This window comes from Melozone crissalis, unplaced genomic scaffold (assembly GCF_028551555.1).
Source record: "Melozone crissalis strain CALT ecotype California unplaced genomic scaffold, PUWL_Pcris_2 ptg000012l_1, whole genome shotgun sequence".
Classification (NCBI taxonomy): Eukaryota; Metazoa; Chordata; class Aves; order Passeriformes; family Passerellidae; genus Melozone; species Melozone crissalis.
The window spans coordinates 8981755-9003982 of record NW_026535790.1 but is presented as its reverse complement, the minus strand read 5'-3'; the positions used below and the strand labels follow the sequence as shown (position 1 = coordinate 9003982).

Here is a 22228-nt window from a genome sequence, read left to right as displayed (position 1 = left end):
ATTTGCCACACCCCCTCCCCCCCATCTTTGGATCATGCCCCCAGACTCTGCAGTTTCCATGTTTATTATTTTACTAATAAAGTTTTTTTGGGTTTTTTTTTTTGGGCAAGACCATCATTCCCATCCCTTTTTTTGTCAGTTTCCCCAGCCAAGTTGAACTACGGGTTGCAGCGAGTGAAAACTACAATGACTGGCGCCCAAACAGGGACCTCATATTGCGGGATCTTCTGTTTGATTTCACTGGGTTTTACCAGTCATAAGGACCTTTTATTTTCTCTGCTGTGGATTAAATCAGCAGGCCTGACATGGTTACAAGCAACCCTCGGAGTCAGATCTTTTGGATGCCTGCCAGAAAAAGCAGGTAAGTAGAGAAAAGAGACACTTATTCCTGCTGCTCCTACCCCAACCCGCTGGGCATACCCCACCTAATCCCGATTATTATGGGAATAAGACTGTCAAGACCAGACAGGGACAAATAACTCTAAATTTTTCTTAGCGGTCCACAGAAGAAAGGCCAAAAATCACGAGTTAAAACCCCCTAATTTGGGTGTTTCGGAACTTCCTGGCAACTGTAGCCAGTAGCGCTGTGCCAGGCTCTGCCGCGGCCAGGGCCCTGCTCTCACCCGCCCACAGGGCCCAGCCCAGCCCAGCCCGGCCGCTTGTGCCTCACCAGCTGCAGCCCCGGCTCGGCCTCGTGCAGTGCTGCTCAACACGGCACGGACTGTGGAATCTTCTCTGTGGGATTTTGGAATTTTGTGGGTGTCACGCTTTATGACCTAGCTACCAAGGGGGACCGTCTCGTGGTGTGCCTGCTTTCTGTGTGATTCTCAGAACGCTCAAAGCCAAAGAGCAGCAACTGCCGGCGCTCGGCCCCTCCCTGGCCTTGCTGGTGCGGCAGGAATCCGGGGGGTCCGGGGCCACTTCACTGTGCAGGATCCCTTCCCAAACCGAGACTGCTTTTAACTCCCTCACCCTGGAGATGGAACGCAAGGGTGCAACCTGTCCCAGACTCAGAAGCAGTGCAAATCGCAACCCCTGCCCTTTCGTGTTCCTTCCCCTGTGCTCCCGCAGACTGCCCTAGAATGGAACTCGACACAAGTTACTCAGCTACCCTGCATTCCCTTCTGCGTGCTCTGCTTGGGATCCCTCTCGGATCTCCCCTGCCTTTCCTGCTCCTCACCACCCCAACCTCTCTCCTGTCCATCTGAATATCGTGTTGTATTACCTGCTAACCACTCTGCTAACGCCTATGCCACCAGAGGCACCCTGCTGCCTCAACGGTCCCCCTTCAACTGCACCCCACCGCTCCTGACTACAGCTCCCAGCATGCCCCGGGCCACGCCCCTCCTGGGCAGCCAGAGCCACGCCCACCGTGCTCTGGGCAGCGCTGCTCTCCAACTTGGCCGTGCCAATGTCCCCATGGCTGTGCCTGCGCCAGAGCACCAGCTCTGCCTTTACCCTTCCAGCAGGAACACCACTGTGCTTGCATCCTCCGCCCTCCTCAGAGGAAAACCTAATCCCTTCTAGAGCCAGCGATTCCACTGATCCGTGGCAGAAGAGCCAGACTAGTATGGTAAAGAACAGGAGGGGAAGAGCTGGTCCTACATGGGAACCTCGAGCCTACAGGGAAATACAAAGACTGTAAGGCTGCCGAAAGCTATGGACAGGCTTCTCCTTTCTTCAGCAGTCGAATGCAAGCTATTTTCACTGCATCTCTTTTAACCCCTCATGACATACAGCACGTGAAGACTGTGCTGCTGTCTCCGGCTGAATTCACCCTGTGGGAAAGGGGGTGGAAGAGATTGTTACATCAATTGTTGCATGTTAAATCAGTTGTTGCTTTACAGTGCTGAGGACCAGGCACAGGCAATGCTAACACTAGAACACTCAGCTGGGGAGGGAGCTCATACCCAGCCCCGAGAGTAGCCTGCCAACCTCCCAAAGCCAGTGCCTGATGATATTAAAAATGCAGCAAGGAAAGCCCTCATGCAAATCCCTAATGGTAACACACCTGCTCCAGACTTTGTAGATATAAAGCAAAAGCCTAGTAAACCATGCATAAAGGTAAAGTTTTGGCACCCCTTCACCAGAATCATCCAGAAGCAATTGTTTATCGTTATATGGATAATATACTTATTTCAGCTGAAAATGATCCATCTTTACATTCAACTTTGAAAGTCACCATCACAGCCACCCAACAAGCTGGACTGACCATTGCAGAGGAAAAGATACAGCAAACATCACCCTAGAAATATTTGGGACTTAAACTTCTCTCTGAGACTGTTACAAACCATTAATTAGGTTAAACATTTGATAAAGATCATTAATAAAGATTTAGTCCTGTTGTTTGTTTTGTTACATGACTTTTTAATTTGGTAGCTGATTCTGCTTATTTTACAGGTATTGTTGAGGGAGCTGAAAATTCATTCCTGGAGACAGTTACTAATGACCAGTTATACTCCTTGCTTAAAACTTTAATCTTTATCCTTTCTCAGGAACAGCATCCCTATTTTGTCATGTATGTACATTCTCATTCTTCTTTGCCAAGATTCCTAACAGAAGGTAATAAACAAACTAACACACAATGTCACTACATGCCCTGACTGCCAGAAATATTCTCTGCTGTCAGTTGGGGCAGGAGTAAATCCTAGAGGGCTTCACAATTTACAGATTTGGCAAAGGAATGTGACCCATTATGTGTCTTTTGGTTGCTTTAAATGTATACATGTTTCCATAGAAGATTCTCAGGAGCAATCTTTGCCTCTGCTCACAAAGGTGAAAGAGCAAAGGATGTTATTAAACATTTCCTACAAGGAAATTTCATCTCTAGGAATCCCACAGGAACCAAAAAAACAGATCATGGGCCTGCCTATGTCTTTTGCCCCTTGTCCCATGTCTTCAGTTGTAGCTGTTTATTCTCACATCTTTGATGCACAGATTTCAGCATTGGTGACATTTTATTCCTCAAGAAAAGTTACTTATTTAACATTGGAACTATTGCCTTTTTCCTTAGCAGAACCTTATACAGGTTAATTTAACCTTATTTAATCTGCCCATCAGGCAAATGAGTTCAAATACCCAGAACTTAACACAACTTAATTTTTTCAGTGGTGTCTGCCAACATGAATAGTCTGGATGCAGATTTCCCCCCCAGAGAGATATTTTGTCAAAAGCAGCAGAAATTCTTGGTGTTCTCCACAATCCTTGGACATTGTGCAGAGAAACACTGACCACTTGTAAACAATCCTTAATCACTTAGGCAGATGTTTCTCCTTTCTCAGTCTGCTCTAATTCTCTGATTTAGCTGTAACTTGCGCATTCCAGAGCATTAGAATGGCAAAATCTACACATTAGCCTATAGAGAAAGAGGAGGGACATAATATTTAGGAATATTTAGGGAAATGATATTCAAGACTGACAAGATGAAACACATTTGGAGTTTGGGATTCCCTAGTGCTGTACAAAAACATCCTCCAAGAATATTGTGAGAACCTTCAAGTTTTTATCACTTTCTCACCCGCAAATGTAGAGGTGAAAATGAATACAGGAAACTGAGGAAAAGAACCAGTAATGGCAAAGTTCTCAGAATGAGGAGTGAGACTCAAAAATGATTACTCCTGATTTAATACCATTTGCTTTGCTCAGTGATCATCAGCATGAAGAGTGCATATAAATAACATTTTGCTCACCTTTCTGCTGTGGACAGGAGAGATCAGGAGCTGCAGGGGGAGATCCTCTTCTTTCATTTCACTCACCTGTTAGGACATGTTTCCCATAAGAGGCACTGTAAGGATCAGCTGTTTCCTGGAGATGTGAAACCTGGAAACTCCTTCATAAAGGTTTTGGAGTGAAACCCCTCTGACTTTACTTCTTCTGGAGTAATGAGAACAGAATGTGGCACAAAACAGACCAAGCAGCAGAATTCTTCCTGTGGGGTAACTTTTTTAGTGTAATCATTTACACCATTGTTAATTGTGCGCCATTTGCACCTTAACCTAAAGCATTTTGGGTCTTCTTTTGCCTCAACTTTAACCATTTAAGTACATCACAAATTCATCATGATGAAGAGAAGCATTAAAAAGAGATGCATTTTCCCTTCCACACTGAAAGAATTTGAGAATGTTACAGTGGTAGGTTTTGGATGTTAATGATTTGCTGATACCCACCTCAGGACAAACATATCTTCTTATTAATTTCTCATTTATTTGTAATTTTCAAAGCCATGTAGGTTCACCAATTTTTTTTTTTTTAAGGAAGATGTTTATACAACCTGTAGTTAAAAAAATTAGACCTCTGTATGCACCTGAGTCTTTCTCCCATTCCACAGTTTGAATCACTTGCACTTCCTTCCTTCTGAAAATTTGTAGGTTGATGGCAAAAGTGGTTCCAATACCACATATCCTCAAGAATGTTTTCTCCTTTTTCTTCCACAGTTTTTTTCCCCTGATGTTCTTGTTCTTCTCTGGGTCATGACAACCCGCTCTGTGTCTTGTGTTATGGCTGGTACACATGATGGAGAATTTCTCTCCACATTTTCCAGATCACTCTTGCTCTTTTTACACCTTTGCCCACTCTTTGTTCTTTAGAACCTTTCTCTGGATTTTCCCAGTAGCTGTCTTTGGCAACTCCTGAACAAACTCCACCTGAAAGGCAAAAATGCTCCCTGTAGCCAAAGATCTTGTGGGTAATTTCCCAGGTGCAACAAAAGATTGTGAAAACACTTTTAGCATGGGATAGCTGGGGATGAACAGATGGGAAGCTGCACTACCAGGGCTGGAATGGTGAATTTCCTTACTACACCTTGTAGCTACTGCACAGACAGTACTTGCAGGGAGATGTACCACCATCTCTAGGAGCTGAGTGCTGCAGCTTTCAGGACAGGGAGCTCCTGGTGGCTTTCCTAGTGAGAAGAGATGGATTCCAACCCACTGATGCCAGCAGGAACTTTTGCTTTGATTTAGCTGTCTGTCAGAGGAGGGCTCATGGTAGAACTGGTCAGAATGTAATGCCTTGCCCATTTGAGCTGCTGTGAACACTCCAGCATTCCATGAAAGAAAGACTGGGCCCTCATGAAGTAGAATTTCAGCACCACTGCTCCCCCTGGGTGCATTCAAGCTCACACAGCCAACCCAAGGCTGCAGCTGCAGCAGACCCTGTCATCTACTTTCATTTTATCTAACTCTGGTTGGAGCGTTTGTCAGAAAGGTGTTGAAGAAGAGCTGAAGCAGGAAAAAAAATGCACAGCTTCAGGTACAATGTCATTTTGGGGTGTACTTGCCTTCCTTGGATACTTGTATGGCGCAGTCGCCTTCTTGACATGTTGTTGAAGCTCGTGAATTAATTTTTCTGGATCATGTGATACAAAAGCAGGAGCTAAAACAACAAAAGCTTTGACCACCTGTGCCACAAAAATGAAGGGGTTCCATTAACTTACAGAGGTGGCAATAAATGAATACATTTGTTGTGAAAAGTGAATGTCAAAATTCAGAATGCCAAATCCTTTTCTTTAATTTCCCTTTTCACTAGCTGTTTGTTATCAACTGCTGTGTTACGAAGGACCCATTCTGGAGCAGAGAATGTTTTTCTATTTTCTACTTTTTTTCTAACTTTATACATTATCAAACTTTAAAAAAGTTCTAGTACAGAAAATAAAGAGAGATTAAAATCTTTTCCCAGTTGCTCAAAGAAATGTTTCAAAGTTGGAAAAATACAAAGCAAAAATTCAACACTGTGGATATCATTGCCACCATATGCTCTGTGGTAAATGAGAAATAAAAAAATTTCATTGCTTAGACAAAAAGATCACATGATTAGTCTGAAAAACCAAATTTTTTCCCCACATAAAACCCTGCAAAGAAATAATTCTGATATTGTAAGATCGCTCAAGGTATGGATTAAAAAATGTTTATGCCCACCTCATTTCAAAAGTTTGCAACACTGAATTCCAAAGAAGCCTGGTACTTATAAGGAAGTTGATACTTAGTAGAAAGGGTATTTATTCTACATTTCTTCCCTATTTTGCTTTACCTCCCCTCGCACTGGGTCGGGACTGCTGACCACAGCCGCCTCCACCACTGCTGGGTGCTCTATCAATGCACTCTCCACCTCAACGGGGCCAATGCGGTACCTGGGGAGCACAGAGACAGCTCAGCCGAGCAGCAGGGACCAGTCCTTGGCCTTGCCAGGCTGCATTTCATCCGGCAGATCTAACAGGAGACGCCTTACCCAGCAGAGTTAATGATATCATCAGCTCTTCCAACAAACCAGATATATCCCTCTTCATCCATAAAGCCTCTGTCTCCAGTGAGATAAAAATCTCCTCGCACAGAGGCAGCAGTTTTCTCTGGATTATCCTGCCAACAATCAAACATTTCCAAAAAGTTATCTTATTGTTAGTGAATTGTAATGCATTTCCTTAGCAGTGATGCTAAAAATGAACAAAAAATTGTACTCAAAATGAGTGTGTTCAGTACTGCTTTATATTTTCACTGAGGTGTCACTACCTCAAAGCCATATGATCCTCTACATGTGAGGGGTTTGTCCTGTAGCTTGTGTTTGCGCTGTTGATCTTGTGCACATGTTGTGTGTGACAGGCATCTGTACAAAGGTTTCTCTGACTGCAGTGCCTGATGGAATGGGGGTACCTCTGACAGTGGAATGAGGGAATAAAATACCTTTGCCTTGGAAAGCCTCCATGAGCTTCTGATGTGTAAGAATAGAATTTATGGGCTATTCTTCAATAATGTTCAAACAAAGATAGGAATGGAATAGAGGGAATAGAGTGATGCTCTGAACATGAAGTGCATGACACATATCTGGAACAAGGTATCCTCTGGTTCATGCTGCATTTTGAAGTTACACTCTGTTAGTCAGTCTGTTCCTGAAACTATGTACTGATCAGACTCAAAGTCCTCACGTAACCCAGTGAGACTTTCTGAGAATTCTGCATGGAGTTCTGCTCCTGGCAGACCTTTGCCCTGGGTGTCCCCTGGGTGCCTGAGCAGACACAGGCACAGCAAGTCAGGCGCAGACACAGGCACAGCAAGTCAGGCTCACCAAGTACTCGGAGAACAGACAGAAGGGCCGTTTGGGCTTCACCCGGACAGCAATGGTGCCCTCTTCTCCTTGAGGCACCACAGCCCCTTGCTCATCTACGATCTGCAGAAAGGACACACACAGCAGGGCTGCTTTGATCAGCTCACAGGAACATCTGCTGCAGCTCAGTGCAGGCCACAGAAGGGACACAGCACTGCCTTACTGTTCTATCCACATACCTGCACATCATAAGGTGGAACAGGTTTTCCCAAAGAGCCAGGTTTAATTTTCATTCCTTTCATATTGGCACAGATTGTCACCTGCAGAACAGATTTTTTAAAGCTTTTTTAAAAATTGTTGCAATATCCTGTAAATTTTATTATTTGCATTAGAAAGGACTCCTTTTTGTGACTTTGTTGTGGCAAGGGCTGAATCAGGACCAAAGTGCTGTGGTTCTCAAGAACATCAGAGTCTGGGATGTGAGCTGCTTTAATATTTTTCATTAAAACCTCACACCGGACAAATTGATATCCAGAGCAAATAATGTATTTAGTTTTGCTTTTGAAGTAAAGATGGTGGAGGGTTTTACTACCAGTAATTAAATTTATTGCAAACGTACTGTTTCGGTCTGGCCATAACCTTCATGGATATCCACCCCTGTCTGGATTTTCCACTTCGCCAACACTTCTGGATTGAGTGCTTCCCCTCCAGTTACACAGTGCTTCAGACTCGGGAACTTGTAGCTTGAGAGGAACAGCAAATGAAATAATTCTCTTAACTCTTGCAAAGAGCAGTAAATAGATTTAACCGAACAGCCTTCCTCAGCTTTCCAAGGAAGTACACCTAAATCTTCACAAGCTCCTTTGGAAATGACAATCGTCACCCCGTTATGCACACCTTGACTAGAATGCTAGACTGCTTGAGTTGCCACTGCAGATGATGTGGTTTATCTCTGTGGCAATAGAAGTAGGTTTTTCTGCTGGAAAATGCATGAGCAAAAGTGTTTCCGTGGGAGAGGTGACATAAAAGGAGGAATCTGAACAAGCACATCAAATGTGTGTGGAAAGCTCAGTTATGTGCCAACATCTAAGATCTGGTATAACACACAGAATTTTCTAGAGCAAAAGGAAGGATGAATAGATACACAGAGGCTGAACTCTGCTAAAACCTGGACTGGCTTTTGGTAGGATGAAAGACCAATGTGACAGAATGAGTACATTACCAAAGATGTGAAAACCCCTTGCAAACCACTTCTCACAAGCTGGGTATTTTACAGAGTAACAAGTCAGGAAGAACAGCTGCCAAGTAACTCTCAGCAGGTGGAACTCCTCTAACTGCTCCCTTCATTCTCAAGCATGTGAGAACAACTCCATGGTGCACCAGTAACTCCCTGATCCAATGCTGCCCAAAACATTGACTTCAATTGAACTGTGAAGCCTAAATTCAGAGGAAGTGGCAGCTTAAAAAAAAAAATCTCCTTTGTTTCCTCTGTGCTGTCTATTCAAAGAGCCAGTCCTGAAGCCCAGGTAGCCTATGGTGTGGCTAATTCTTCTCACATTTGAAAACAGAGAGTGTTCTTTACTGAGAGCAAGCTTTGCTAATTAGGTTTCCTTGAACTGTAAAAGAGAATTAAGGAACCTAAGGAACTAAGCCTGCAGAGGTGTCCCAGCATTGTACCCCAGCCTCCCTCCCCTCCCTGCTGTACCTGCTCACATCATGTTTGACCAGCATGAGGAAGGCAGTGGGAGCCGTGCAGAAGGTGGTGATGGGATATTTTGAGAGAGTCTAGAGAAATAGGAAATTATTGTGCTGAAAAGAAAGTGAAATGCTGGGCCTGACCTTGTGAATGTGCAGGTGATTAACAAAAGAGGCCAATTTTGAGGGGCATCAATCAGCTGATTGGTTTAAAGTGCCTTAAGGGAGGAGTAGGCACTCTGGCAACTCAATGAAAATTTAGGAAAACAGAACCTTAATTCAGGTTTATGCCATATTCTGAATACTGGCCCATATTCAGCCTGTCCACAAGGCAGCTGGAAGTCCATACCTGAAGTAAGGTTTGGATTCAATATTGGGCAACACAGCAGTAATCCCAAGATCTTTATATCCTGCATCTTTGTCCAGTTGTTCTCTACACTCAAACCATGACACAGGGCCTAACCAGGAGGGAAAACACTTGTTCCTTGAGCCTATGGGTACCAAATGGAGGGATGATTCCTTGGGATATGGGAAGTCCTATCCCTGCTGCTTCTAAGCAATGGCACCCATGGACTGGATTCCAGTTTGTTTCCTTCACTTTTGTAAAATGGAAATAAATATCACACTATAAACTGTTATGCTCACCTCTGCAATAACTTCTGGTTTAAACTGTGGCATACTGTGTATGAAGACACAAGATCCGCAGATCCACGGTGCAAAAACACTGCTCCAAGCTGCTTTTACCCAGCCAGTGTCAGAGGTATTCCACATTATATCTGAAGGAGTCAATTTCAACCAATGCCTGATGAAAAAGCAGAGAGGAAAGAAATGCTGCAGGGAATGTGAGAGGGTCAGGCCCAGGTCACAGCAGGAGGCTTCCATTAGAAGATGTGGTGTCAGCAAGTGGGGTTCTGTAGAAAGTTTGAGAGAGTTGAAGAGTCTTAAATATTCTCTGATTTCCCTTCCTTCCCTCCTGCTTAATGTTTCGAGCATTTATTTTTCTTGTGAGCAGTGCAAAACATCTCTGTCCTGAGTTGCAGAATCTGGATCTAGAGCAGAACCCAAACAGACCATCTGGAATAGGCTTTCCCCACCTGGTGCAGTTGAGACATCAGCTAAGTCACAACTCATTTCTCCAGGAAACTAAACAAGTTACTTTTCTGGCCCCTTGATCACCAGCTTCCAACTCAGAATAATTTGGGAAAAGTATCCTTTAATTTTCAAGATGAGGAAGATGCAAGATCCTACAGTCATAAAATGCCTGCATTTACTGGAATGTTATGGCCTCATGTTCAGTTCAATGCTGATCACAGCACTTAATCAGGACCCTGGGGGAAACTGCAAGGTAATACCTGCCACTGACTGCAAATCCAATGCCGTAACTGCTGTGGGACTGCAGCACCATTTTTGGGAAGCCTGTAGTTCCACTGGTAAAATAGATCAGCATTGGGTCTTGACTTCTTGTCTTGACACACTGATGGTCAGCAGATGCAACCCTTCAGAAGAAATTATATATTCCAGTCACTATGTGCAGTTTTCCACCAGGGCAACAGCATTTTTATAGTTTAGGAGTTCAACAGGAAAAGTGCCCAAAGTGAACGATCTCACAAAATAAGTGAGTAAGAACAGTTAGAGAACACATTTTGCTTGTAATGAGTATGCCCTGTATGCCAGAACTTTTGAGATATAAGCACTTGCAGAATATTTCAGTGACTTTGTCTGCAACTGTTTTAGCAAGGGCACTCCAGCTGCTGATTATGGAACAGCAACCAGAAACCAATGAGGAAAAACCAGCCCCCACTAGAAATCAATGACTAAGGTTATTATGCCAAGTACATTGATCTTATTACAAGTCGTAGATCATTAATGTTCAGGAGACTGATGGACAATTCAGATCCTTTGACCTACCAGGATAGTATAGGAAAGAAAGAACTGAGCACCAAGAGCTGGCAATGGGTATTTTCCCATTTAATCAAGAGCCATTAGAATGGGCTCCAGCAGCCAAATCATAACAACTGTTTAGAGCTCTGTGTGCTTGTCTGGTGGTCACAGTAGAAGCAGAGAGCTTCTAAAAACTGGCAGGGTGCTAAGTGAAGCTAAAGGACATGAACTAAGCTCCCAAAACCTGGATTGGACGAACCTTCACCAGTATAGTGACAAATCAGGGAGTTGACAGAGGGGTGCAAAAATGTAACTTATTTGTATTTTGAAAATTACCCCCACAACTCAGCAATGTCACCTGAATGATACAGCTCCCAAAACCTCAAAGAACTGGAAAGAAAAGAGCTGGATACTCACGCAAGGAGTTCTTTGAAGTTCAGCCACCCATCCCTGCTCCCCTGGCCTACAATGAGTTTGGTTTTCAGGAACTGGGTGTCAGACAGGACAGATTCCACTGCAGGTGCCAGGGCATCATTGGTAACAATGCACTTGGCCTTTGAAGCCTTGAGTCGGTATAAGATGTCTTTGGCAGTTAGTTGGGATGTTCCTGGAATAAGGACAATTCCTGGAAAAAAGCAAGAAGGAATTGAGAAAAGTCAGCATTTCCCAAAATGACTTGATTACGTCTCTCTGTTGATGCTGATTATATCAATCATGGATGTTTATCAGTTTAAAAGCAGGGCAAAATAGATCTATTGAATTATTAATGACTCCAATCATATAAGTTCTTCCATTATAAATTCAGCTCCCTTCCAATGTATGTGGCCAAGTGTGGCCTTTGGTTGCAGCCATTCAGCCCTCACTGGCTGAATTCACTGATTTTGACTGGACCATGTCTGTGCTTCCTGTGTCGCTGCTGCCAATTCTCCCTCTAGCCAAAAGAGCAGCTGTAGAGGCTCCAACAGAATATTCCTGTGTGCATTTTCTTCACCCCCATCTAATAGATGGCTTGTAGGCTCTCTTTGCTTTCTGTCTGCAGCCACCGAGTCCGTGAGTCACTCACCCGCTCGCATGCAGGCCACGTTCAGGAGCCACCACTCAGGAACACGAGGCAGAATTGCCACAATTCTGTCTCCTCTCTGCAAACCACAGGCCTCAGAAAGGACATTGGCTGCCTTCTTGGACAGAGAGCCCAGCTCCTCAAAGCTCCACTTCACCTCCTCTCCCTTATCATTGACCCACCAGAAAGCTGGATTTGCTGGTTTTCTGCCATCCTACAACATGTGAGCAGATACTAAAATAAGACAAACTTTGAAAGGTCTCACTTCAATATAAATCACCCTTATCAACTCCTCTCTTGGAGTGATACCCATCTTTCTGACAAACAAAATAAAACAGTGCCAGTACTATCCAGTACCATTAATAAAATGGTATCATTTGAGATTTGCTCCACCATGTCCTGGTTTGGACTGGGATAGAGCAAGCACTGCTTAGCAACAACTAAGTCAAGGAATTTCCAGTTTTTCATACTCTGCCAACAAGTTGGTGCATGAAAACTGGGAGAGAACACAGACAGGACAGCTGACCTGAACTGTGCAAAGGGATATTCCAGCCACAGGAGGTCCTGCTCAGTTGATACCCTGGTGGGAAGTTGGTTGAGAGTTGCCAATTGCTGTTTGGGGACAGGCTGGGTGTCCATCAGAGGGCAGTGGGCAATTGTGTTGGGCATAATTCATTTTTTCTGAGTTTTCTTTGTTCCTCTCTCTTTTTTTGTTATCTCCCTTTTCATCACTACTATTTCTACTAATACTTCTACAATAGTGATAATTATTATTAATATTCTTTTTATTACTATATTTTATTTCAATTCTTAATCTGTTTGTTCCTCCACCCATGGGTTTTACCTTTTTTTCCTCCTGTTTCTCCTCCCCATCCCACTGGATGTGTGTGGATGTGTGTGTGTGAGATCCAGGGGCTCTGTGGTTCTCAGCTGACAGCTGGGGTTAAACTACGATTCAATGTCTATAAAATAAAAGACAAATACTACCTTTTCCAGTCGTGCCCACTCATCTAAGACATCACTTGCAAAGTTGAAATATTCTGGCACTTCCTTTTTACCCTGATTTACAGATTCAAAATGGGAAGTAATCTGAAATGTAAGAAGCCTGTTGTTTCCATGGAATGTTCTGGAAGGTGACCTGAGAATCCACAAACACTGAGGAATCCAGGATTTAAGAAATGTCCTCATGATAAATGATGTTTTATCAGATGATGAGGGGAAGGAATCAGGTGTACATCTAAGGAATCAGTCACCTGGAATGAAAGAAAAGACATTTAAAACCAGACAGTTATTGCATGGTGTCTAGTTTCTGATGCTGGATGAACCAATGCAAATCAGCTTGAATAAATAGGTTGTTTGAGCACATCCATGTTTTCCCTATTATTTTATGTTCCTCCTTGTCTTGTAAAGGGATTGTGCACTGCTTTTCATTAGAATATTTGTCCTTTGCTTTGTCAGCTGATGAATGACTCTCATATCTCATCTCTAAAATTTCACTTGCCAGTCCTTTTATCAATATCTATGTCTGGATTCCTGTAAATTTTATGTTACTTTGTCTGCCTACAGAAATGAAATACCACTACTTTTGAAGTGTTTTAGGAGACAATCACCTTGACTTAAAACTCTCTGTAATTATGTTATGCTCTAAACCTGCACTAGATGGCGAGTCACACTGAATTTATGCACCAATAAAACTGATGAATCTCTGATTTATTTTCTTATGAGTTCTATTTTCTTTGAGGGCATGGAATAAACACAAAACAGACAGTAGGTGAGCAAAGGTGAAGTGCCAAAGACTTCCATCTGCTTTGCACTTCAGCTGAATTGTGCAGTTTTGGAAAAGATACATGTTGTAAAATAAACTTGCAAAGAAAGTGCCAACATTTCCAGTTTCTCCTAGTCTTTCCTACACAACATACAGGTACATGTGGAAGAGACAGAACTGATAATGCCACAGGTATTTAAAGCTCAACCCTGAAAGTCAAGAAAACTGGTTTTCACTCACAGGAGCTGAATAAAAAGATAAACTTGTTTTAAGTGTAATTAAGTCCTTAAAGATGTACCCATATATCTAAGGGAATTTTTCCCCAATTTTATGAAATCAGTTTTGTTTTTAAACTTTTTTGTGCCGTGATGTTGTCATTATTTAACAGCCAGCAGTGCATACCTGTCTCCCAGGTATCCCAGGCTCTTACTTTCACCTTTGCATTATTTATTGCAGGAGTAGGTGTAGTGAGAGCTTCAAGTGGTCAATGCCAATAAATAATAGTAACTGGCATCACTCTGAAATCACTGCATTTGTGAGGCAAACCGGAGAAACTGAGACAGAAGGTGCACATGTCAGGCACATCTCAATGGCTCTTGGCCACATATTTGACAGGGTGTGAGTGGTAACTAAGCAGAAGGCTCTAGAATATTATTGATCCTGAATCCAGGGTTTCCTGCTGACTGGACTGTGACTTCTGCAGAGGGCAGATTTCCCACAGGTCTCAAACTACAAAGCACAAAAAGAAAGCCAAAGCTAGCTAGCACTGATTAAGAAATGCACAGAATGTGATCTTATCTGCTCTGTGTCTAAAAGAAAACATTGTTCTCCAACAGTTCAATTCCACTAAGTCTCACTCCTTTCCTCCTTGCAAATCTGTCGTGGCAGGACGGACAGAGGTATGATCCTCCTGTTTCTGCAGTTTCCTTTCAGGACACAGAGGTTAGGAACCCTCTCCACGATGGAGCCATTTTCCTGGTAGGAGGTTTCCAGGAGGGATTTAAGTTGATGGCTATTTGTTTAGTGGCAGACAGGGGAAAACCAGCTGTCTCAGCAAATTGTTTTGCCATCCTACCTTTTTTTCTGGGAGCCTTAGGCTGTGTTCTGAGCTTAAACACTGCCTGCCCAGCTCAAACCGGCCTTGTTAGTTTTAACCTGCAGTTCTGAGAGATGCTTTTTAACCTTACTAGTATGTTGCTTGAAAGACATCTTTGAAAAGGAGCTGTTATGAAGAGAAAGAGACCACAAAGTCAAATGGGAGACTCTTATCTTTCTGCTTCTTTTTCTCCTTTAGTACCTGATTGCTGAATCTGTATTTATGTGTGATCTTATCTTGCAAGCAGCCTGAATACACAGCTCCTGATTTCATTAGGCACACTCTGCAAGTACTAATGGAACACATCTCAAGGTGCATTACTACACAAAGCTTTTGAGCCTCACAGAAAAGAGTTTGCTGGAAACCCAGCCCCACTCACAGAATAAAAAGAATAAATTCAAAACCAGAATAAATTGCAGCAATATGCCCCCCAAGATCCTTCATCTGCAGAAAATGGAGGCTACCACATCAACCCCATTATGAACATTCCTTCTTTTTAGTGGTGCCTTCCTAAATAAAATGTCTGCTAAAGGCACAAGGTGCAAAGAATCACTTGATACTCCTCAAGAAGAAGAAAGTCATTATTGAAGGAATTTCTTCTTGATTCTACTAATCCAGACCCACCTGTTTTCAAGTCAGCTCTGTCTTTCATGCCACTGAAATGCTCTGTCCTTTGTGCTTAGTCTCCTCTACCAGCTACAGATCTGGGGGTAAAGTTCACAAGTTTTATCAGAGTTTAAGGGTCAAAGATATTTCTACTACAACTATGGACTCTCAGGTGTTTACAGAAATAATAATTCCATAGTGAATTGAACCCATATAAATTCAGTCCAAATCTCAATATTTCTGTCAAATATTTATTTAAATGTTCTAAAAGGGCTGTCTAGGGAGGCCTCATAGTTCTCATGCACAGCTGATAGCAATGCTAAGGATGAATCGGTACATTTAGCCCCTTTCATTTATTGCACAGAAAACTGTGTTACCACTGAAAACCAATGGCACAATCTTCTGGTTTAACCCATAGAGTAGTATCTTACTTGAGGTACAACTTGGCACTCAAGTACAGAAGGGAACCTCACTGACATTAAAGTTACCTGTGCAAAGAAATGAGAGTTTTCCCCTGACTTCAGCACAGTCTCAGTCCCACAATTAGTAGATCCATGAGTGCAAGAGACAAGCAAACATGAGGCAGAGGAGCAGCCCTCAAATACTGTGCCAGGGACCTGACCTGCTGCTTTGTCTGCAGCCCTGATGAGAGAAGGGTGTTTAATTACACTTGGAACCCACTGGTGCTTCTGCAGGTAGGTGTTCCCTCCTGTGCTCTCTCACCTTCTCCCTGCGTTGTTTATTTTCAGACACAGAAAACCCAACTTCCCCATACTTCATCCCAACATCTCCACCCCCCAACCACTACTAAAGATGAGGAAGTACTTAATTAATTTAATCTTCCCATGGAAAGGTGCAGTTGGCTCCTCTGGCGGTAAACTTATCAACCTTATCAGCCTCTTGGTTTGGCTGATACAGCTGCAGACATTTGAGCAGCAAACCCTACTGCTGAATGCTCCTTTGCTTCTTTCTTTCTCAGCATCTGGATAAAGGCAGGACAAGATGAAGACACATCCATTTTCCCTTCTTCTATTGCTGTTTCTCACAGGCTTCCTTGCAGCAGACAGCATAAGCCCAAATGAAGCAAAGCTAAAGAAAACCAAGCTCCCCAAAATAAAGAAGGAGAACCATGTCCTCTTGCTGAAAAAGAGCAACTTTGACAGAGCATTGAAGGAAACCAAATACCTCCTGGTGAAGTTCTGTGAGTATCAATTTCCCCTCTCTCACCCTGATGGCTCTGCAGAGAATGACTGATGCTGGGGCACTCAAGAATGCTTGTTTTACCATTGCTTTGTCCCCTAGTAGTCCTTGTTTGTTTTGGTTTCCTCTATGTATCTATTTCTGATCATAACTACAGTAATTTATTCTTTTTTGGGGTGGTTAAGTACCAGTCTGCTGCATATGATAGTGCTGAGTTGGCATTCTTTGCTTCCACTGCCTAATTTTGCAAGTGTGTGTTTCACAGCAGTGATGGGTAAAACATATTAAAAAAAACCAAACCCAACAAAACAAAAGTTAATCAGAGAGTGCTTTTCTCGCTCTTGCATTTTCATCAGCACTTTGTATGAGATTTTTTGAATGGCATCTCTCCTCTGTGAGCATTTGGGCTTCAGGGATTGTCTTTTTACAATATTTTGATATCTGTAGTTACATTATATTGTTCTTTTTCCCTGAAAGGAGCACTTGATTAGGTAGAGGCAGGTTTGTGGTCCTTCTTTTAGGTTCATGTTCATTCCTCCTGGGGGACAAAACTGGTGGGGTTTTTGAATAACTAACCTTGTTATAAGGTCTGGCCATCAAATACATCGCAAAGGCAAAAGCCAAGAGGCAGATCCTTGTGATGTTATCCATCTAAAAGTTCAGATGCTGCATAATTTCCCATGCCCCAGACAGGGATCTGCCCTGGCCAGCAGCTTGCTGCTAGCAGAAACCCTTTGATCAGCATAAGGCAGCAAAATCTTAATTTCTTTTGCTTGGGCTTGACCTTGTTCTGCTGAGCCAAGCTCCCTGAGCTCAGTGCACACATCCCTTAACCTTAAATTACACAAACACTTGCCAACCAGACCCCTTTGGCAGCAGGTGTCAGACACAGGCACAAGCTCAGCCCCCAAACTGTTCCATATTTGGAAGGGATATTCAAAATGAAGGCAATATTCTAATTTTGCAGAAGTGCATCTAATTTGGTCTTTTGCATCACTACCAAATGAGAATTTTACTGCTGATATATTATTATAATGTAATATAATATAATATTATATGATATGATATAATATAATAGCAACAATAACATAGTATATAGAATAAAATATTTAACTTTAATATGAATATATAATATTATATACAGTATAAATAGTATAGCAACAGACAATAAAACTGATAATAACATAAATAAAGAATATAATGAAGACAATAAAGATAATAATAATAGTGATGTAGTGTAGGTCAACTTGAAATGAAAGCACTTGTATTTTCAACAACAAAATCTAAAATACACTAACAGACTCAGGAAACTGGAAATATGTTTGGATCATGCCAAATATTTCATTAATCCTGAAAGAAGGTTGTAAAACTTCAAGTGTTTTTAATCTTTCAGAATAATCAATTTAGAGAATTATTTTAAAAATAGTGTTTTAAATTTTTAGATACTTCTGAAAGTGTTGAAATTTTGGAAGATTTTTTTACTAATAGTGGAGGATTTAAAGCTATTTGCCAAATTCAGTCTGCAGTTGTGTACTGTTTTATTTCTCTGAAGATGCATAATTTTGGTGAAAAAATAACTTACCAGAAAAAACCCTTAGTCATTCTGTATTCTGTGTTGTAAGAGCTGTCTCAAAGCACAGCATCCAAGTGACCAGGTCAGAGGAGAGTTTGTAAACAAACTTTCTTGGTACAGGCAGAGATTATCAACAGGGAGATATTGCAACACCCTTCAGGATTGCAACCAAGTATGAGCAGAAAACAGACATGAAAGAATTCAGAAAGAGACAGGAGATGGAGGAAGAATTGTTCAGGGACTCGGGCACTCCAAGGATGTGGGGCTCTATCCCAGGCTTCCTGGCTCCTCTTCAGAGCAGTCTTGGACCTCTCTGATCTCACCCCTGGCTTCTTCAGGAGGGAAGGACAGACAGACTCTTCCCTTCCCCAGCACATCTTCCAAAACACAGAGATGAGGCTCTGCTCCCCAAACTCGCCTTGCTCCAGTGATCCTCATCACTCTCTGGTTTGGATCAAAGGCCTTACTGAAAACTCCTGGATTGCCTTTCCCGCACAAGCATAAAGGCATCCACAGTCCCTGGACAGAATGATGGAGTCACTCCCAGGAGTGATGAGCTCCACAGCACTGATCCATGATCTGGGAATCACTGATTCAATCTCTATGGTTCCCTTTGGAACATGCCACTGAACAGCCTCTGGGGCAGTGACAAACTGTCCTGCAGTGGGACACTGCCCTGGGTGTAGGAAACCTGACTCCACAATGCTGAGTGAGCTGATTCCTTTGCTGTAATAATTGCATTGCCACAGCACAAGGAGACTAGAGATGGGACCTGCACAGAAAAGCCATAAACCTGTACCTTTTATACCCTACTTCTAAAAGTCTATCTAAATAAACAACCTGTGTTAACAAGGAACTCTTAAAGAAACTTTGGTAATGTGAGAGAAAACAGTATTGCCCAGATCACCCAGGAAATCTGTGAGGCTGCCAGGAATTAGCTTCAGAAATCCAGAATGAATATGAGACCTGAGCTCTTTTTCTACCTGACTCATTAGAGATCACAGAGACAGAGAGTGGGAAGGAATCCCAGGCTTCCCAGAAGATGAGATCTCTTCTGGTGCTGCACCAACACCAGAAAAATTTGAGCTACAAACTTTCATTCAAGGCTGTGCCTTAGATCACCTATCAATGATAAGAAAACCTTTCCCAGTTGCATTTTGTTATTTACTTACCAGTCCCACAGTATTTGTCAGGTGAGGTCGGCTTTGACGTTTTCTACCCAGTGACGCCCAAGCCCTTTTAGTACCTGTCAGTTCCACCCTGACAGTGTCCCAGGTCTGCCTTCCTTCAGGAAGGGTTGCTATAAATACATGCTGACTTTCAGCCAGGCAATGCATGGATCCCCCTGGAGCTGGGCAAAGTGCACAGGGCAAGTGCTGAGAGTGAAAACAAAGCACTGACCCAGAAACCCAGCGCTCTTCCTCTCTCCTCCTATCTGTTCTGTGCACCAAAACATGTCTGAAAACCATGCAAGCATCACCCAGCAGTGTGGGAGTCCTGCCCAGCACCTCATCTCAGCATTCCATTGAAAGTGCTCTGCTGCTGCAGGCTGTGGCATCTCCCAATCCACACTAAACTGATCAAAATTCCACACAAATGCTTCTGAGCACAGGGAATTCAGAGCACTCATCACCAGCAGAAGGTAAACCTCAGATCAGTGCTGCCTGCATGGGAGAGTTTCAGTGTTTACACTGTACACTGCCTGAATAGAAGTCCCTCTGTTGACTTTCACTGCAGAGAAAAGCAAATAAGCGCCATAAAAAGTCTCAATCACTCTAACAAATATGCCTATCACAGAGAGAATAAAGTTTGTGCAATTGCCAAAAGCACAGCCTTCAGAGCACATGCTAACACCATTTCCCCCACGTTATCAGAAGAATTCATGGAAAGACACAGACCCAAGTGAATTCTTGATTCCACAGGCTTCTGAGAATGCCTGCTGCTGTTCTTTCCAGTGAAAAGTTTTCAGATCCTAGACAAACAAGGGGATAACCTAAAGACAAGCACACAAGTGGTGCAGACATTGTGCTGCTGCTTTGTGTGCTAAGCATGCTCCCATTTATGAGAAGGTGATGTTTACCTTTCCTAGCAGAACATTTGTACATCTAGTGAGGCACTGGGTCAGCCACAGTACTCCTGCAACCTGGGACTGAGATAATGACATTTAATAGGCAAGATGAGGGTTACTCTTGAAGACAAACATCTCCTTTTTAAGGCACAAAAGCTGAAGGTGATGTTATTAAGAAGAAATTGCAGTTACCTGCAGCAGAATTACTTACTAGCATGGGTCCCTCATGGAGGTGTCTCTTGCATGCTTATTTTAATGAATGCTTGCACTAACCCAAATTGAGAATAAACCCTGATGTTTACATAGAAGGAAATCTCAAATGAACTGCAAACCTCAGTTAAGAAGTAGAGAGGTCAGCGCAGGAGGTTATGGCTGTATCTCACTCTAGAAGAGAAGGGGAGAATTCAAGGTCACAGAAGCAAGCTTGCAACTGCAGCAAGATTAACATCCTTCTACTCTGATAGGTTAAACATGAATCTATCCTTCATCTCAAGACTCTTCTACAGAGAAATTTATATATCTGTAGTGCAACTGTAAAAGCAGCCTGCACAGATGAGAAATGGGACTGCTGAAATGGTTTTGTGACCATGTCAGAAAAGAACAGCCAGGAAATCAGTATCTGGCAGGACAACAGGCACATTCACAATGACTGCTGCAATCCCTAAACCACCAGTTCAGACAGAATAATGGGATTGGAGGACACCAGCAATTAGCTAAAGGAAAATTAACTCATTGTGCTTCTATGTACACCCACTTCAAGAATTCTTTAGGGTCATTAAACACATTCATGTGCCAGCAAAAGATTTATCTGTCCACATTTCAATATATTTTAGCTCAGTAAACTGCACCATGAAAAAGAAGTAGCAGCTTACTTAGGTTGTCAATGCACTGAAGAGGGAAGAGTCGAAATACAGGATTTCTGGTTCTCCTCCCACTTTCAATTTCCAAACCCTTACTTTATCCTTGTTTTTATTTACAAAACTACTTATATGGAAACATTCTCCCATGTTAACACAAATGCTGTTCTTGAGCTGGCAGCCTTTGAAGGGCCTCTTGCTCCTGGCAGCTGTGGCACAGCACACTGGTTTACACAGGTGTCCTGCCACCCACACTGCCTTCCCTGGTGACCTTGTCACAGCTCTGCTGCCTCCTCTCCGTGTCTGCTTTGTTCCCTGCTGATGCTCCTCGAGTTGGGAGCCTGTGATGCCACCTTAGCCCCAGCAGCTGCTTCCTCATCCCACGGCCTGAAGTGATCGGTGTCAATAAAAATCCAAACCAGAGGAAGCCAAACAAAACTCGAGAAAAGGCTCCAAAGAAAAGGAGTGATGATTTCCTGCAACACTCAAACGACTTGAAAGATAAAGCACCTGGGAGGCAAACAGAGAATGAGTGGAATGAAAAGGAATTGATGGAGAGCTGAAGAGGAGTCTAATCACTCAGGAAAGCAGGGGAAAGGTGCATGATGGATGTTTCCACATGATTTCTGGGTAGTCAAGGAAACAGTTTTTATCTGTCTGTTCTCCCACTGAACTTGTGTCTCACAGTTAGCAGGTTAATGGTACTTAAAGTTCTCCTGTCTCTGACTGCAGGAGTCCTGCACTTCTCCCAGCTGCAGCACAGAGCTGCCAACTCTAGCAACTCTCATTGTCTAGCATGCTGCTTACATTCTAGTTAGCTGCAACTCTGACTACTCAGGCCATTCAGTGAAAAGAGATCACTAGCATCCTAAAATATCCGTTTGGAATAAAAATATTTCAGAGAAAAATGGATCCTACACCCTCTTCCCCCCAGACAATCTACCTAAATGTCTAATGTCTAAGCTTAATATTTCTTTTATGTAAGTAAAACTTCAGATTCTGTTTCTAGAGTTCACCAACAGTTTCTTCTGCCCCTTCTTGTTTCACTGTGCAAAAAGCATTTCAGCTTCCATTTTCCCAGCTGTGGTAAAACAGCTGTGCAACCTCAGGTTATTGGGAAGAAAATCATTGTACTGAAATTGCCTCTGGTGTAAAACACTGACTTAGAATTAGCAGAAAGCTGCTGGATCCTGGTTTGCTATGGGGTTTGCTGCTCCAACTCCACTCTGTCCAGAGCCACATTCCCTCCCTGTGGGAGAGCCCAGTGACTGTTCTGGGCCAGCCCTGCCACCTGCAGTCTCTGTGTATCAAACTGCACTGCAAGCACTCCATGTCTTATTGAATAGCCCACCTTTGCAGTCATTTTCTGCAAAAATATTTCATAAAGGCTCA

At 42.9% G+C, this 22228-nt stretch overlaps 2 protein-coding genes across 2 annotated transcripts in view; one reads left to right on the top strand and one right to left on the bottom strand.

Annotated features, from left to right (window-relative positions):
* Nucleotides 1–4556: 4556 nt before the first annotated feature.
* On the bottom strand, nt 4557–12859 carry LOC128933816 (acyl-coenzyme A synthetase ACSM4, mitochondrial-like). Its single transcript, XM_054270919.1, has 13 exons — nt 12659–12859; nt 11675–11885; nt 11029–11236; nt 10083–10226; nt 9376–9532; nt 8741–8820; nt 7655–7778; nt 7275–7355; nt 7057–7158; nt 6226–6353; nt 6028–6127; nt 5279–5398; nt 4557–4643 (listed from the first exon to the last, which is right to left on the bottom strand). Exons 1-13 carry the CDS (start codon nt 12857–12859, stop codon nt 4557–4559), a joined length of 1743 nt encoding a protein of 580 aa, XP_054126894.1.
* Nucleotides 12860–15951: 3092 nt separating this feature from the next.
* PDILT (protein disulfide isomerase like, testis expressed) overlaps nt 15952–22228 on the top strand; it is a 30635-nt gene continuing 24358 nt past the window's right edge. Inside the window, exons 1-2 of the mRNA XM_054271174.1 lie at nt 15952–16012; nt 16187–16339. Of these exons, the coding sequence (XP_054127149.1) occupies nt 15952–16012; nt 16187–16339 (214 nt within the window). The remainder of the gene's footprint in view (nt 16013–16186; nt 16340–22228) is intronic.